This window comes from Mycteria americana, chromosome 18 (genome assembly GCF_035582795.1).
Source record: "Mycteria americana isolate JAX WOST 10 ecotype Jacksonville Zoo and Gardens chromosome 18, USCA_MyAme_1.0, whole genome shotgun sequence".
In the NCBI taxonomy this organism is placed as follows: Eukaryota; Metazoa; Chordata; class Aves; order Ciconiiformes; family Ciconiidae; genus Mycteria; species Mycteria americana.
In genome coordinates, this window is record NC_134382.1 from 7198686 (window position 1) to 7213313 (window position 14628).

At 51.5% G+C, this 14628-nt stretch overlaps 1 protein-coding gene and 1 long non-coding RNA gene across 19 annotated transcripts in view; one reads left to right on the top strand and one right to left on the bottom strand.

Moving 5' to 3' along the window:
* Nucleotides 1-14628, top strand: part of SAMD11 (sterile alpha motif domain containing 11) — a 194295-nt gene that overhangs the window by 53333 nt on the left and 126334 nt on the right. For 3 of the 18 annotated variants that reach the window (XM_075520744.1, XM_075520743.1, XM_075520752.1), the window contains 4 exons: nucleotides 7460-7502; nucleotides 8257-8330; nucleotides 8693-9495; nucleotides 11038-11129. In XM_075520744.1, coding sequence (XP_075376859.1) covers nucleotides 8709-9495; nucleotides 11038-11129 — 879 coding nt within the window. In that variant the 5' untranslated portion in view covers nucleotides 7460-7502; nucleotides 8257-8330; nucleotides 8693-8708. Of the gene's footprint in view, nucleotides 1-1158; nucleotides 1255-7459; nucleotides 7503-7966; nucleotides 8331-8692; nucleotides 9496-10192; nucleotides 10269-10383; nucleotides 10565-10629; nucleotides 10795-11037; nucleotides 11130-14628 lie in introns of those variants that run through there. The other 15 variants (XM_075520746.1, XM_075520751.1, XM_075520745.1 and 12 more) reach the window with 15 other exon arrangements.
* LOC142418638 (uncharacterized) lies at nucleotides 3823-9647 on the bottom strand. The gene is made up of 3 exons (XR_012778349.1): nucleotides 9258-9647; nucleotides 5757-6185; nucleotides 3823-4027 (listed from the first exon to the last, which is right to left on the bottom strand). It is a non-coding gene; the product is annotated as an uncharacterized LOC142418638 (long non-coding RNA).

The window sequence follows — 14628 nt, forward strand, 5'->3', positions numbered from 1 at the left end:
TGTTTACCCGGAATCTATTTTCTGAGTGCACATGCCCGTGCATCTCTGTGTGTCTGTGTCCAACAAAGGATGACCCTTGGTGCCAGGCTGTCACTGCTACTGTGGGTGTCAATGGCTACGGGACTGTAGCTGTTCCCATCATTTTATCCGCAGCTATGGCTAACTCTGTGCTACAGACAACTGATGAAAGGAATAGCTTTTGCGAACAGTACACTGTTCAAACTGCCTTTTTATCCTTTCCTCTTGGTGCAAAACTTTAAACTTTGTCACAGCGTGCAGAGCAGTTTTTCAAGCGTGTGCTGACAATATATCTATCTGCATGCTGCCTTTTGAGTGTGAAGAGTGAGTGAAAATAGTTTGTGCCATATCTGGATGCAGATTAGTTTTGGCTAAGGCAAGGAAGATGTATGACAAACAAAATCCTTTTCGCCTGCTGTGAACAAAATAGTTGTTTGTAAGTATTTGCCAAAGAGTTTAGATGAACAATTTTAGGCATCAGGCATCAAAATAACTTGTAAACTGCTTGCTCTGACATTTCTGCATTTGCCACTTGTGATGTGTTATGGCTCACAATTATTTGATTTTGCTCAGTGACTGAGTTACTGAACTTGAGAAAAACAGAGCTATAGAAATCTGTAGTATGAGATAGAAATGAATGAGGAGTGTGAACACCTGAAGGGTTGTGCTTCCCAACTCGGCTTTACAGAGATGTTTTCTCTCTGTTTTATGAATGAAGAGCCTGAGTTTGGAGTCACGAGGTGAATTGCTGCAGTCACATAGTGAAGCAAAATAGGCAGAAATAGTAGTTGGAATGCCTGACTCCACATGTAGAAAAGTTCACGTTTGGAAGTCTGACAAGCAAATAAAACTCAGTGCTAACTAGTTGCAGCAGGCAGCTTCTCTTGTCGACGAGCATGCTGCATTTGCTATGAAGCAACGCAAAGGAAGGAGCAGAAAAGTTGCTCTTCTTCCAAGGAACTCAAATCACCATGAGAAGATTCAAATGTGTAAATGCCTGTTTACGTGTTTTTTGAAATTCCCTTTGTTTTGTTTTTGTTATTCTTTTCTTATATCTTATCTAAGGTTTTGTTTAATTAAAGCACTCTATTGCAGTGTAGTCATGGCAACAAGTTTACTTCAATGAGTCTCTTTTTCTAGGAATGTAAGATTTAAAAGAAAAGAAAAACAAACCCAAACAACACAAGCCTTCATGTGGTCCTGACCCAGCATTTATTCATAATGATGGAGGCACAAGTGAGTAGTGAGGAGTGAGTACCAAGTTGTTTATGTGCGTTTGTCTCTGTGCGTTCACTGGAGACTCTGCTTATGGCTGTGACTGTTTGCAGGTATGTATTTGGGCATGTTTTGTTCAAATACAACGTACATGTAGAAGAGACCACGTAAGAGTTCTGGTCACAGTGACACTGAAGTTACGACTGCCTTCCTGTGCTGGCGTTGACCTAGGTAGTCCATGAAACAATTGCAGAGAAAGCACAGCAGCACAAACTTCAGTGAGAATTCCCTACAGAAACATAGGTCCATGTTGATGGAGCTCCTACGTGATGTCTTCTCAGAGTACCAGTGTTAATTTAGTAATGTTTAGCTATGGCAGATGGACACTTGTTGCAGTCATATCTGAAACTGCAGTATAGACATAGCCCAGACTAAGGCCTATCTATACATAAAGTTTGACATTACTGTAACAATAATTGTTCAGAAACGTTCCTAGTGGAATTTGCCCAGCTCTCTAGTGGAGTGCAGTTATACTAGTGGAGAGGTGATGTATGCTAATCCTATCATTACTAGGGCAATGACTACACTACATCAATTTCTAGAAAGGAAGAGAATTAGAACAATACAAAACCTGTCTGCAGAGATGCCCAATGATTTAAAGACTTTAGAACGTCTTAGCTCTAATGAATGTATTTGAAAGCTCTAAGCCAGCTCAGGTAGTGTGTCCTTCAGCACCTCCTAAATGGGTCAAGGCAGGTTCTACCTAGTCTTTAATTTGATCTTTCTAGCATGTATTAAAAGCAGTCACACCTTGACTACACCACAGTCTTCTGACACATTACTTCCAAAGGATTAGCTATCAAAGTTCATCTGCCTGACCTAAAAAAAGTGCTCTGTTTGTACACACATGTTTGTATACGCTTGTGAATTAAGGGAGAGACCCATGGCTGATTCTTTTATGGCACTGTTTGACGTTGGGATGGCACACCTAATGTTACCTTCTTTTCAATGGTCACTAATTTTTTATTGTTTTAACCCAGGATTCAATTCCAGCCGTACCCAGATTCTTGGATAGTTGGTTTTTCAGTGTATCTTTTTTTACTATGATTGTAGGAGGGAAGGCAGGCAGAAAGTTAGGGAACTGGAGTAGCAAAGAGTAATCTACAAGTGTTGGGACACAGCCAAGCTTTAGATTAATACAACACGACCATCATTTCACCATCTTTTGATACAGTGAGTTTTTCTTAGTAGTGGAGCAGAGTAGAGTAGCACAAACAAAGGCTTTAGGAAAAAAACAGAGAATCTGGTGGAGGCTTTCTTCTGCATTACAACTCTGGTATCTCAAGTCTTTCACAACAGTTACAAATGAGCAATAAGTAACCTCTGAGGAGAGAGGAATAGACAAGGGAGAAAGATGCATTTTTAATTGCAATATGCGCAAAGAAGTATAGTTAATGCAGAGAGAAGCACAGGGAAGCTGTCCAACGGCTGGAACTGCAAAGAAAGCAGCTCTTGCCTTAAAAGTAAAGGGTCAGAGAGAATGGTTACTATAACAGCAGGTTTGATACTTAAGGCTTTATTCCATTGGTGATTTCTGTAAGTGCTTTTTTCTACATCATGGAGGCATCACTTGAGTGTCGCTAAACTTGTTTTCCAAAGCCTTTGCAGGGAAGGGCAATCTCTTGCTATGTTATGGGGGACTAGAACACTGAAGCGTGAAGTCAGTAAAAATTTGCCAGTGGTTTTTATGGAAATAGGATTGTGCCTTTTTAATTTAAACTTCTTGTTGTAGCGATTTCAAGGCTGATTCTAAGTTACCCCAACATACCTGAACTTCAACCAGTAAGGGAGAGAGACGAATCAGTCCTCCTATCATTTGATAGGTTTTCCAGTGCTGTATCCTCTGACAGCACATCCCAAAGGTGACTCGGCGCACAGCCAGCCTCCCGGTGCAGTCGCAGGGTGACTCTTGCTGTGCAGTATGTGTAGCAGCATACAAAGGTCTCTGAGCTCCAGGCCAGGTGACTGTTTGCAGCACAGCATAACCACTATACTAAGTCAGAGAGAGAACAGAAAATGTGTTCCCTGCACGGAAGTTATTCATTATTTAGAAGAAGGCAGCAGCTCCTTTAGTATTAAGAGTCCTCATTCCCCCAGATAAAACTTCCGTCACTTCTGCCCAACAGACATTCCTGTAGTTTTTTGAGTACTGATCTACTTAGACTGGTCACATAGCTATACAGGGCACTTTGTACAGAAGGTGATTTGGAAGAGGTATTTTCTGAAAATAGTTTGATGAGAAGAGAGTTCCTTGAACCACCATTGACTGTCCCAGGCTGTTCTCTTGGAAGCAGACAAAATGCAAGCATTAGGTAGGGATATATGCAATTTGCAGCTCTGGTTTGTTGTGTAAGCTCATACTACCGTGACGCTACTTCCAAGAAAGACAGAAAAACTCCGAGTTCCATGGTGCTCCTTTTTCACGCCAATAAATTGGTGTAAAAGGCAGTGTTCTGTATCAGTGGGATTAAAAAGGGTACAGCCCAGCAGTTCCTGAGAAAGCATTTTTTCAGAGGCAAAGCCCTTTCCAGTGTCCTCCTTCCCAACCCTCCTCCCCTGAATACCCACCTGTGCCCTCCCTGCTGTTGCTCTTGCTGCTGGGCTGTCAAAATATCTCTCATAATGAAGCAGTCTGGCCTGAGGCTACTATTACCTCCGATACTGATCCCGCTGAGCATGACTCTGGCAGCATGGCTGGCTGTTCACATGCAGTGAGCACAGAGCTGGGCCACACCTGGCAAGGAATAAAAGACAAAAAGCAGTGAATCCTGGCTGTTAGACAGCCTTGATGTCCTGTGAGACTGTGAAAGAGACTGGGGAAGGCATGAATCTGGCTGGCTCAGGAGGTGGTGGTGTGGCTGTTTGGTCTCCTTCTCTGTCTTTTGGTAGGCTCAGCAATTTGGTAGGGACAGAGTTGTTGCTTTCTGCCACTGGTGCGATAGGGTGCGGGTAATTCTGTGGAAAGATAGGGAAGTGGGGAGAGCTGTGAACTTGCAGTCATAAAAGGCTAAGCAGCCCAACTTATTTGGGGGAAACAACATGGTTCAGTGGATACTACACCGATTGTTGAAAGACCTGTTTTATTTTCTAAGCTCTTCTGGTGGACAGGACAGAACTTTGCTGGCATAGTTAGTTTTGGACTGAAAGAAACTCATGTTACAGACCCGCTATGACAAGGCCGGCAAGACCAGTGCTATAGATGGAGCTGCGCTGACAGAACGTTGTATCTGTCCATTTAGCTCAGCTTAGGCAGAGGCATAATGGTGCCAGAGATGGCACGTATGGCGTCTATGCTGGAATCCTGCAAAGACAGAAGCTCTGGAGTAGTTTGTGAACTCAGGCTGGTCATTTTGCATGTACCTGGGTGTCTCTCTCCTCCCAGCCTCAACCTGTCTTTCCTGTAAAGGGGCAGGGCCTGCATCTGCAATGAGTTTTTAAAACACTTAGCACAAAGGACCTTTGATCTCAGTTAGAAACTCAGAGGTTTACTGTCACACATGTAAATAATGAATTTAGGAAGTTTTCCCTCCTTTTATGGGTAGAATAATGGAGGCATATCCAGGATAAGTAGTTCGTCCATGAAACTGGTGATAGAGTAAGGAGGAAAATCCTTATCTCTTGACTTTCAGACCTGTGTTTGAAGCACCATCTCTTCTTGTAAAATGCTTTACAGCACAGGTAGTTCTTTGCAGTTGACACATTTGACCTGAGAGAAATAAAAGATCCAGGTTTTGTTTCAATCCAACATGATGTATTCCAGAGGTGGGGAACTAAATGTTGGAAAATGATCACTGTTTACTATGTTCACTGTGGTAGTGCCTCTGTGAGCAAATTAAGAATCACGCTTTCACTTTGCTAGGTGCCATGGAAACACACAACAAAAAGACATGGTGATTCATGCCCCCAGACTTGACAACATGTTCCAGTTCCTCAGTGTGGAAGTTACAAAGCGTACCTGGTTCTCTCTCTAACCATGTGTGCATGGATTTGCTTAGATCTTTCTGAGCTGCTCTCCAGTGGTGAATCTGTTTACACTAATCCTGAAAGCTCTACTGTTAAGAGACTGGAGCTGAACAACTTCAGACTCCTGCTGTCGAGCTCAGACATCCAGACAGAGCTCTTGTTCTTTATTACAGTGGGGAGGGGTAGGGAGGACTTGTTAGTAACTTTTAGTGCTTGTAAGAGACTGATCTGATCAGCCTGAATCTGTGCCTCTTCAATCCCCCAAACTTCACTGAGTTCTGCCAGAACACCTTGTGCGTGTGTGAGAAACCCTGCCCGGTCCAAGCTGTGCACCTCATATTGAGACACCATCATGAGGCCTTTCTCTTCCAGTGCGGGACCTTTACACGGTTTGGCTAGTGCACCTATGTCATGACTGGCATCAAGTGCCTGTTTTTGCCAGGAATGAAGCACAGCCAAGTAGATTCTGCCCTTCTAGGATGAAGACTCAGCATATTCACCTCACTTATGATTATGTCCAGATTTGAGCCCAGTTTCTTCAGAGATAAAAAGCAACTGAGCTGGCATGCAGTGGGAAACCCCCATGGCAAGTCACCTTTTCCTTTAAAATAGAAGGTAAATAAAAGTTCTCTGGGTTAGGAAAGGTCTCATTACAGCTGTTTGGTAGGGGCAGGCTGGAGGGTAATGCAGGGTGCTGTTAGGAGATTTCAGTGTGCATCCAAACCACAGAGATCTGAGAAGTCTAGAAGTACCACAGAAGGATTTGTTCCTGGGGGATGAAGGCCATTCTTGTTCTACTCTGCTGTAACCCCTCCTGGAGGAAGCATGGAGACTTGTTTTTGGAGAAGGCTGCGGCCAAGCTCTCTCTACACTTGGAGGTGAAGCTGCCAGTAGGAATGGAGGTGGAAGAAGAATAGTAATCCTTATGGCTGTAAAAAAGAAAGGTGGCTTTGAGAAAAAATAGCCCTGTAAAATACTCCCCTGTAAAAAGTGAAAAGAAATCAGTCCCCAAGTTACAAAGAAGATGGAGTCAAAGGAATTCTGAAGTAGTTCTCAAGCCTTTGCAGGGAGCACAGTGCAGTTCTTCGTGCCAGGCATGAAGGTTTTCTGGGCGTGTGAGAGCGAACAGTTCTTCTCACTGTATGGCCTTCTCACCTCACCTCCATCCAGAATCCTCTTACACACTTTCACAGAGAAAGCCTGTGTCTCGCAGAGCCTCTTCCAAGCATTTTCCTTGGTTCATTAGGTGATAATAGAAAGTGATTTTTCCCCTGTCATCTTGAGCAATCAGAAGCATTAAGAATAAGAGCCTAAGCCTGAAAGCCTAAATGAGAGGGTTTGATGGGTATGTATATCTGCCTCCTTCATTAGAGCAAGACGCAAGGATGGCTCCCAGAGCTTGCATTTCTTGAGAATAAACAGGCAAGAAACAAGGATCATGGTCAAGTAGTGTCAAGAAAAAAATGAGGTTTGGGGCTTAGATTCCATTCCCAGATCTACTGAACCCCAGAGAGGCAGTTTCCTCCGCCTTTCCTGGTATGAAGCAATAGCTAGTCCCACAAGTGGTCCATTAGTGGACTTTTTGTAGAGAAGGGTACTTATCAGCTGGGAGCTAAAGGGGGCAGAAAGCAAGACCTTCAGCATCTCGGGCAAATCACTTGGTGCACAAGTGTGAACTCGTCACCTGTATTAGCCTGTATTTGCTCATAGTGGGACCAAGTAGCTGCATAACCCCCGTGTGAGTACAGCGCTGATGTTCTGGATCTCGGCCTCTTTATGCTTCAATTTCTCCACCCGTAAAATGAAGCTAAAAGCAGCTTCCTCAAAAAGATGCTAGGAGGTGGTGTTCTTTCTCCTTCTCCAGAATGCTCTGAGGTCGCCTGAGAGATGGTGCTGAAGTGGCAGGGGCTATTACTGCTCAGAAACTACCCTGCTAACTCTGTCAAATGGCTGATTGTCACAACAGCAAATCTATTTCTCACTGTCTGGAAGGCAAGTTCAACTTGCCACCACCTCCCCCTGCAACAAAGCAAGTAGTAAGAGGCACACCTTGGGACAAAGCTAAGAACTTTTTGTTGTTGTTCTGGGAACTCTAAGACAGAACTCATCCAGAACTCTCTCTGTTCTGTCACCTTGTAAGACTTGTGGGGCATATTTCTTGTACTGTGTTTAAGGGGATAATTTATTTTTATTTCCCTTCTAGGTAGGATTCTTCCTGCACAGTCGATTCTACTTAGCATCCAAAGGTAGGGAACTCCATCTTGTTGATGCGACAAATCTCCATAAGAACCACGCAACCTAATTTTGGGCCATGTTGTCCTCTCGGGGCAGTTTCGCATGGACCTCGTGCCACGTCTGCCACAGCTCGTAATGGAAAACAAATTTATACCGTGTCTCCTAAGTCTTGCTACATCCCTACACGGGAAAGGAGAAGGCTCTCGCCTGCCTTCTCAAGGTATAGCTGCTCACACCAGGAGCCTGCCGAGGAGAGCGAGCGGCAGGTTCCTGCGTGGGAGCGCACCCGCCCGGCTGGGTGCCCGGTTCGCCCCGCCGGGGCCGGGGGGGCCGGTTCGCCCCGCCGGGCTGGCGGCTCCTGGCGCGGCCGCGGCGCTGGCCCCGCCGTCCGTCGCTCACCCCCTCTCCCGCCGCCGGCGCGGCGCTTGCGAGCGGCTCTGCTGTTTAAATGGGCCAAGTTGGAGAAGCGGCGGCGGCGGCGGCGGAGGGAAATCTTGTTTGGTCAGAGTCTCTGAACTACACTGTGACTTCTGAGCGCAGATCAATACATGTCTGTCCCGGCTCGGAGGGGAGCCCGGCCCCGCAGCCCCGGCACCATAGCCAGGCGTTAGGGTCTGGGGGCAGCGGCGTAGGGCAGCGGGGACCGTGCCGTGGCACGAGCTCGCGGGGATATAAATGTATATGTCTGTGTGTCTCTGTGCGTATATATATATATATACGTAGATGCATGTAACGTAATGGCATGTTTTTCAAAATTTTGTGCAGGAGTGGAAATTAAATACCAACTCGCAGTGATCATAAAGCCTTCGGTGGGAGCGGGGCGAGTCTGCACTTCGCAGGTGAAGGTGGGCGGCCCCCGGGAAACTTCTCCGCCCGGGTGGCTGGAGCCCCGCGGCAGAGCCGGGGGAGCCGGCCCCCACCGCCGGCTTCGTCCTCCCTGCGCCCGGCGGGCGCCGGCGGAGGAGGGGAGGGAGGGGAGGGGATCGCGGAGTGGCGGCGGGGGCGCCGCGTTTAATTTTAATTATTGCATATAAATAAATAAACCAGGTGTCAGTTTAAAGGAAGGGGGGGAGGGCGAAAGGGGGCCGGGTGGGCGGCGGGGAACCCTCCAGCCTGGTGAGAAGGTGGGTCGATCTAGGGGAATCAATAAGCTTTTTTTTTTTTTTTTTTTTTTTTTAAACCAAAATAATGTCTACGGCAGCAGAGACCTCTCCGAGATGTCAGGTATTAGTCCGGAGGGGCAGATCTGCGAGCCACACAGCAGCTCCCGGGTCTACGGTACATTAGCCTCTCCGTGGGAGAGGGATCCCAGACAGCTCTGCTGGGGAGCCAGCCCAGGAGATTTGTTAGCGGGCTGCTCCGGGGGATACCAGCCACCTCCGGCACCCGAGCGCCAAAGGTGCTTGTGTTGCTGCTGCTGCTGCTGCTGGCGCATTTCATCCAAACTCCAGCCAGAGCGGGGGCAAGTTGAACCGGAGACATTAGAGCCACTGTGCTTTGGAGAGACGAGGGCGCACGGGGAGCGCAGCAGCACCATGCCTGCGATCAAGAAGGAGCGACTTGACAGGGAAGAGATGGCCCTGGCAGCCTTTAACCAGCCCATGGAAACCTTACCTGACTATCTCGCCCCTCTGGCCGCCGCTGCCATTCCGGTGGTAACCCCGCACCCGCCGGCTTACGACCAGATCTTTGCCCACCGCGCGTACCTGGGCTTCCACGAGACCCCCCACCCCCACCCCCACCACCCCCACCACCTCCCCGAGGACCTGATGCTGGAGAGGTTTTCCTCCATCCCGGATTTCCAGCCCTTCTTTGACAACGGGGAGCCTTGCATCGAGGTGGAGTGCGGGGAGAACAAGGCGCTGCTCTACATCAATAAGTTGTGCCAGGGGAGCAAAGGACCCTCTATCCGGTACCGGGGAGAGTGGCTCACCCCCAACGAGTTCCAGTTCGTCAGCGGCAGGGAGACGGCCAAGGACTGGAAGCGCAGCATCAGGCACAAAGGTAAAGGCGCTGCTCCCCGCCCGGCTTGTGCCGGGGTCCCCACGCTGCTCTGCTCTTCCTTAGCATCCTCCCTCTCGCCCCCATGCTTTGGGAGCGGGATCCGAGGGGGAGGCTTACTGCCTATTAGCATTCGCGCGGGGGAGAGCTCAGGACCTGATCCCCTGCGGCCGTGCCCCCCTCCCCGCGCACCCCTGGTCCCTCTCTACCGGATCCCCGGTACCGGAGCGCGGCGAAGTTTTCCGAGCGATTTGGGAACAGTTGCTTTGGGGGGGGTGGGGTGGGGGGAGCACGGGGGGCTCCTCTCTTCTGGAGAGAAGTTTCATTTCGCGCGGGCGGAGGTTTAAACACCAGGCAAATTGCGGGGGGCCGGTTAGCGCCCCCCGGGCACGCCGCGCCTGGGGGCCGGCGCCACTCCGCGGCTGCTCTCCGCGGGGGGCGGCCGGCTGTGGCGGCGGCGGCGGGGCGCGGAGCCGCCCGCCCGTGCGTGGCGGCGGCGGCGGCGGGCAGAGCCGCGGGGAGCGGCAGTGCGCAGCCCCGCCGCGCCGGGTGAGGAGAGGCGAGGCGAGGCGGCGGCGGCGGCGGGGCGGCGGGCGGGGCGGAGGGGGGTGTTCCCCTCGCAGCTGGGTGGCGCGGGACCTCCGCGGCGCTGGCGGCTGCTGACGGGAGCCTGCCCTGCCTCCCTCCCCTCCCCTCCTGCCTGCGGTGCGGCCCCAGCCAGCGCCGCAGTCCCGGCACCGGGGCTGGCGCGGCGGAGCTGCTGGTGCAGGCGGCAGGTGGAGAGCGGGGAGCCGGCGGGCCCTGCGGGCCGGAGGAGCGGGGGCCGGGGGGAGCGGGGGGGCGCGGGAGGGGAGAGCCGGTGCGGCGCGTAATTAGCTGAGGGCTGGAGGTGTCAGCCCGGGGGTCTGAGGAGCCATTAGGAGGTGACTGACACCTCGCCTTGTTTATCGATCGCCAGAGAAAAGGGGAATAACTTCGGGGGCCGCGCTAATTGTCATTACTCCGCTCATCTCTCCTGTTTCTTTTATTACTGGGCTCCGGGCTGCCTTCAGGAAACCTCAATTCCTCTGGGGTGAGTCAGGAGGACTGAGGTGAAATGGTCGGAGGAGCAGGGGGGAGGCGCCGAGTGGGCTGCCCCCCTCGCACGGCCGTCCCCCGCCGTGGGGCTGGCTGCGCGGGCGGCGTGGGCAGCGCGGAGCCCCGCGGGGGTGCGCGCAGGCTGCGCGGGCTGGCCGCTGCGCCGGGGCTCCGGGTGCGCCGGCCGCCTCGGCTCTCTCAGGCTGCGGGAGCGTTGGCACCGAGGTTAGGCAGGGGCGAAGGAGGGCTGCGGCGGTGCTCCTTCCCCCGGCCGTCTGCGGGGGAGAAAGTTCGATGAAGGGGCGGGCGGGGTGGGGGGTGGGTGCTGGTAGGCAGGCAGGCAAGGGGAGGGGTGTTTGTATGGAAGGAGATGCGTGCTCCCCCCCCTTCCCTAAATACTTTCCTTTTATAAAGGTGCTGATCCTTTTTCTTCTTCTTCTTCTTCTTTTTCTTCTCCTCTGCATCCAGGGAAAAGTTTGAAGACTCTTATGTCCAAAGGAATCTTACAGGTACATCCTCCAATCTGTGATTGCCCTGGGTGTCGAATTTCGTCTCCAGTGGTAAGATTATTGTTAAACTATGTGCTTTAGTTAAGACATCTCCCCTCTCCTCCGCCTCCTTCCCTTAAGAAAATCCCTTTGCTGCTGTGATCATGAAACCGTGATCTCTGAGGGCTAGGAACTGTCAGTTGTTGAGTCTTTGCCAGAGCACTGCTTGCACGGCGAGCGTACCTGCAGTCTAGTTAAAGGCTAGCAGGAGAGGAGTTTGCAAACAGAGCAGACGGGAAGAGCAGTGTTTGACCTAAAGGATGCAACACACGGTGCGATTGTACGGTTTTCAGGGGGAGCTGTCTATACGCGAACGGCAAATCATTCAGCAGCCTCTTCCCTGCTCTCACCCCTTCATTGCTGTGTATTGTGCAGAGGTATAAAATGGCTAAATAAAGCAAAAGGGACTTGCAATTGCACCCACGTGTTAGAGTCAGAACAGCCACAGCTTACAATCCATTAGTGAATTTTTTTAGATAAACTGAAGGAGGAACAAGCTCATCTTAAACGCTTCTACAACCTTCACGTCATAGATCACAGTTACTGCTTTTATAGATCTTTTCTTCCCAACTTTTGAGTTCCCTGTGTTTTCTGCTGTCTGCCTTTATCCTGAGACTTTCAAAATCTCTATATGACATCAACATTTTCATGAAAAAGATGTTGATGCTATAAATAAAAAGCTACTGAAATAATAGTAAACTAAGGCGTTAAAAACAGTTCATCATGTGTAAAAATAACCATAAAATACAATAACATCTAAACAGGACGGCAAAGCTGTTGGTTTGTGGAACTAAAGCAGGTCTTGGTCTGAAAAAAACCACCATGACTTAAAACATTGTCAGTAGCACCGCGGAAACAGATGCAGCGGTAAATTTACGTACTTTTATCCACTGAAATCAACCATTTTTTCTTTTATTCTTTCTTTGAGATCAAATGGACAATCTCTTTTCACATGCAGTATCTTTATGATTCTGCACGACAGACAGAATTGCGAATTGAAATTATTTCTGCACAGTATATATGTGCATGCCTGCTTATGTATACAAATACACACATTCACATGGGAAGGGGCTTAGGGCAATAACCAACAGTTACATAAATTAATGTGAAGATACCATCTCCGTGATGCGAGTCTCTTGTGTCTGTTTTGCGTAGCAGCAGCCCGTACCGAAGCAGTAACTGCCCATCGAGCTTAGGGGTACTCGTTACATTGCAGCATTGCCGTGGTATTTGAAACCCAGCAAACCAGATAGACCGAAACCTGGCTTTTTGACGGACTCATGTATTTCCTCCGAGTTTACGGGGCAAAGTGCGGTGCGGTGTAATAAGCTTTCTCCAGTTTTGAGTTTTGCATATGCTTCTAGCTGCCAACCATGCGGATCAGAGGCCAACAAGCAGTGATCTGCAGACCAAAGTGATGGTGGCATTGAGAAAGAGATGACCCCTGTCTGCTGGTCACTTTCTGGGTACCAAGTTGCATTAGGTGGTAGCCAAGATGACACGTTGCACGTTCCTAGCAGCAACATTTTTAATAGTTGCACAGGGATACTATGCATTTACCGATGGCAAGGCAGGTCTGCATGAAACAAGTGTTCAGAAGTTCAGATAGAGGAAAAGAGAGGTTGGTATAGTTTTGGGAAAGGAGAAATAAATCCTTCCGGACTTGCCTCCTACTGCTTCCCTAGCTGTATAAATTAGTTAGAGGGGGTTTTGATGTCAGAATTTGCACAGCGAGGACAAACCCCAATGAGAGCTTTTATCAGAACTCTGTTTCTCGGTGCTTACTGCATTTGCTGTGCTGTAATTAGAACATATACCCGACCAAACGACAATTTCACATTTTGAACCTGAAATCTTTTGGTAGTGCCTTGTCATAGCTACATGCACTACACATTCCAAACAGTTACATGAGAAGGAGGATTAAAAATCGGGCAAAGTTTTATCTTTCCCCATTTAGTGATCACCAATTTAAGCACCACTGAGATCAAAGGGCTGTTTCTCCTCAAATGTAGAAATGCTTTATATTTTATAGCGTGGGTAAATAGAGACTTGCGCTGCCTGGGTCCTTGGGCTACGTACGGCGTTACCACCCGGGGGGTATGGAGATGGGGAGCTGATTCTGGCAGCAGCTGGGCCTACTGATCCGAAATCAGTCCTTGGACAGCGGGAACAGGCCAGAAAAACTCCAGCGTTGCCTTTGTAACGGGGCAAGCCGGCTGCTTGTAGGCATTGGCATCTTCTCCTGTCTGCTAACTGCAGGCGGGAAAGGAAGCGCTCCAAGGCCCCGGCCCGGCTCTTCCTTCGGGAAAGGTTACCTCCACTTTACCCAGCCCTGCCACCCTCGCCCGGCCAGGCTGGTCGTGTCAGGGGCTCGAATCGAGAGCAGCGGTTGTTCTGAGGCCCGCTCTGGGTCTCTTTTGGGGCTGGGGAGAGGAGGGGTTGGTCTGGAAAGGAAATCGCATCGTGCCACAGAGCCGGGTTGGAAAACCCGTCTGCGGGACCAGAGCCGAGCCTTGCACCAGCCCCCCGGGCCTGACTCGCCACCAGCCGCTCCGGCTCCCCGCAGCGGAACCCAGCCCGGCGGGCGGGACGCCCCCGACTCCCAGCCCCCGTCCCACCTCGGCGAGCACCGACACAGCCGGGCAGCGGCCCCCGGCCCCCCCCGCCGGGGCTGGCGCCGCGCCGCCCCCGCCCGCGCCCCCCGGCCGCGGTGCCGGCAGCGCCGGGGGCTCCCCCGCGGCGGCCGGGGAAAGCGGCGCCCGGCCCCCGCCGAGCCCGGCTCCGCCGCCCCCCGCCGCCCCGTCGCAGCTCGTTTGCTGCAGCTGCAGACGGCGGCCGGCGCCGGGGCCAGCTCCGCCACCGACCGCCGGTTTCCTGCGAGGCGGAGGGGGAGCAGCCGCGTCGCGCCGGCCGCCCTGGCGCCTCCTCCCCCGGGCCGCGGCCGCGGCCGCCCCCGCGCCGGCATCCATCAATCAGCGGCGGGGAGCGGGGGCCGGGGGGGGAGCCGCTGCCGGCCGGGGGGAAGGCAGGGGGATGCAGGAGGGCCCCTCCGGGCCGCCGGGTCGCTCCGAGCTGGGGGGGGGACGACGACGCAGGGAGGACCCCCGGGAGCGGGGGAGTGCAGGAGGCTCCCTCCGGGGCCGGGGGGGGGCATCCCCCGTGCCGCTTGGGGGGCTGGAGGGGCAGGGTCCTCCTTCCCAGGCCGGCTGCGCAGGCAGCGCAGCAGAGGCTTTGGCGGGGAAGCGGTGCCGGCATGGCACGGCGCCGGCTGCTTCTCTGCCCAGCTCTGCGGAGATGGGGGGTGCGCACCCCACCCCTGCCCTTCTGGAGAGCGACTGTGCCTCCGGTTTTCCTGTCCCCTTTTCTTTGTACCCTAGCCTGTGCACCCGAGCTTTTTCAGATCTGGAGGGGAGAAAGGGCACACGTCTTAGTCCCTTCGGTTTTTTTGAAGGCGCAGGATGCTAAGCGTTCACAGAGTAAGTTGTCAGATGTGAACGGGGGTCTTCCCCCA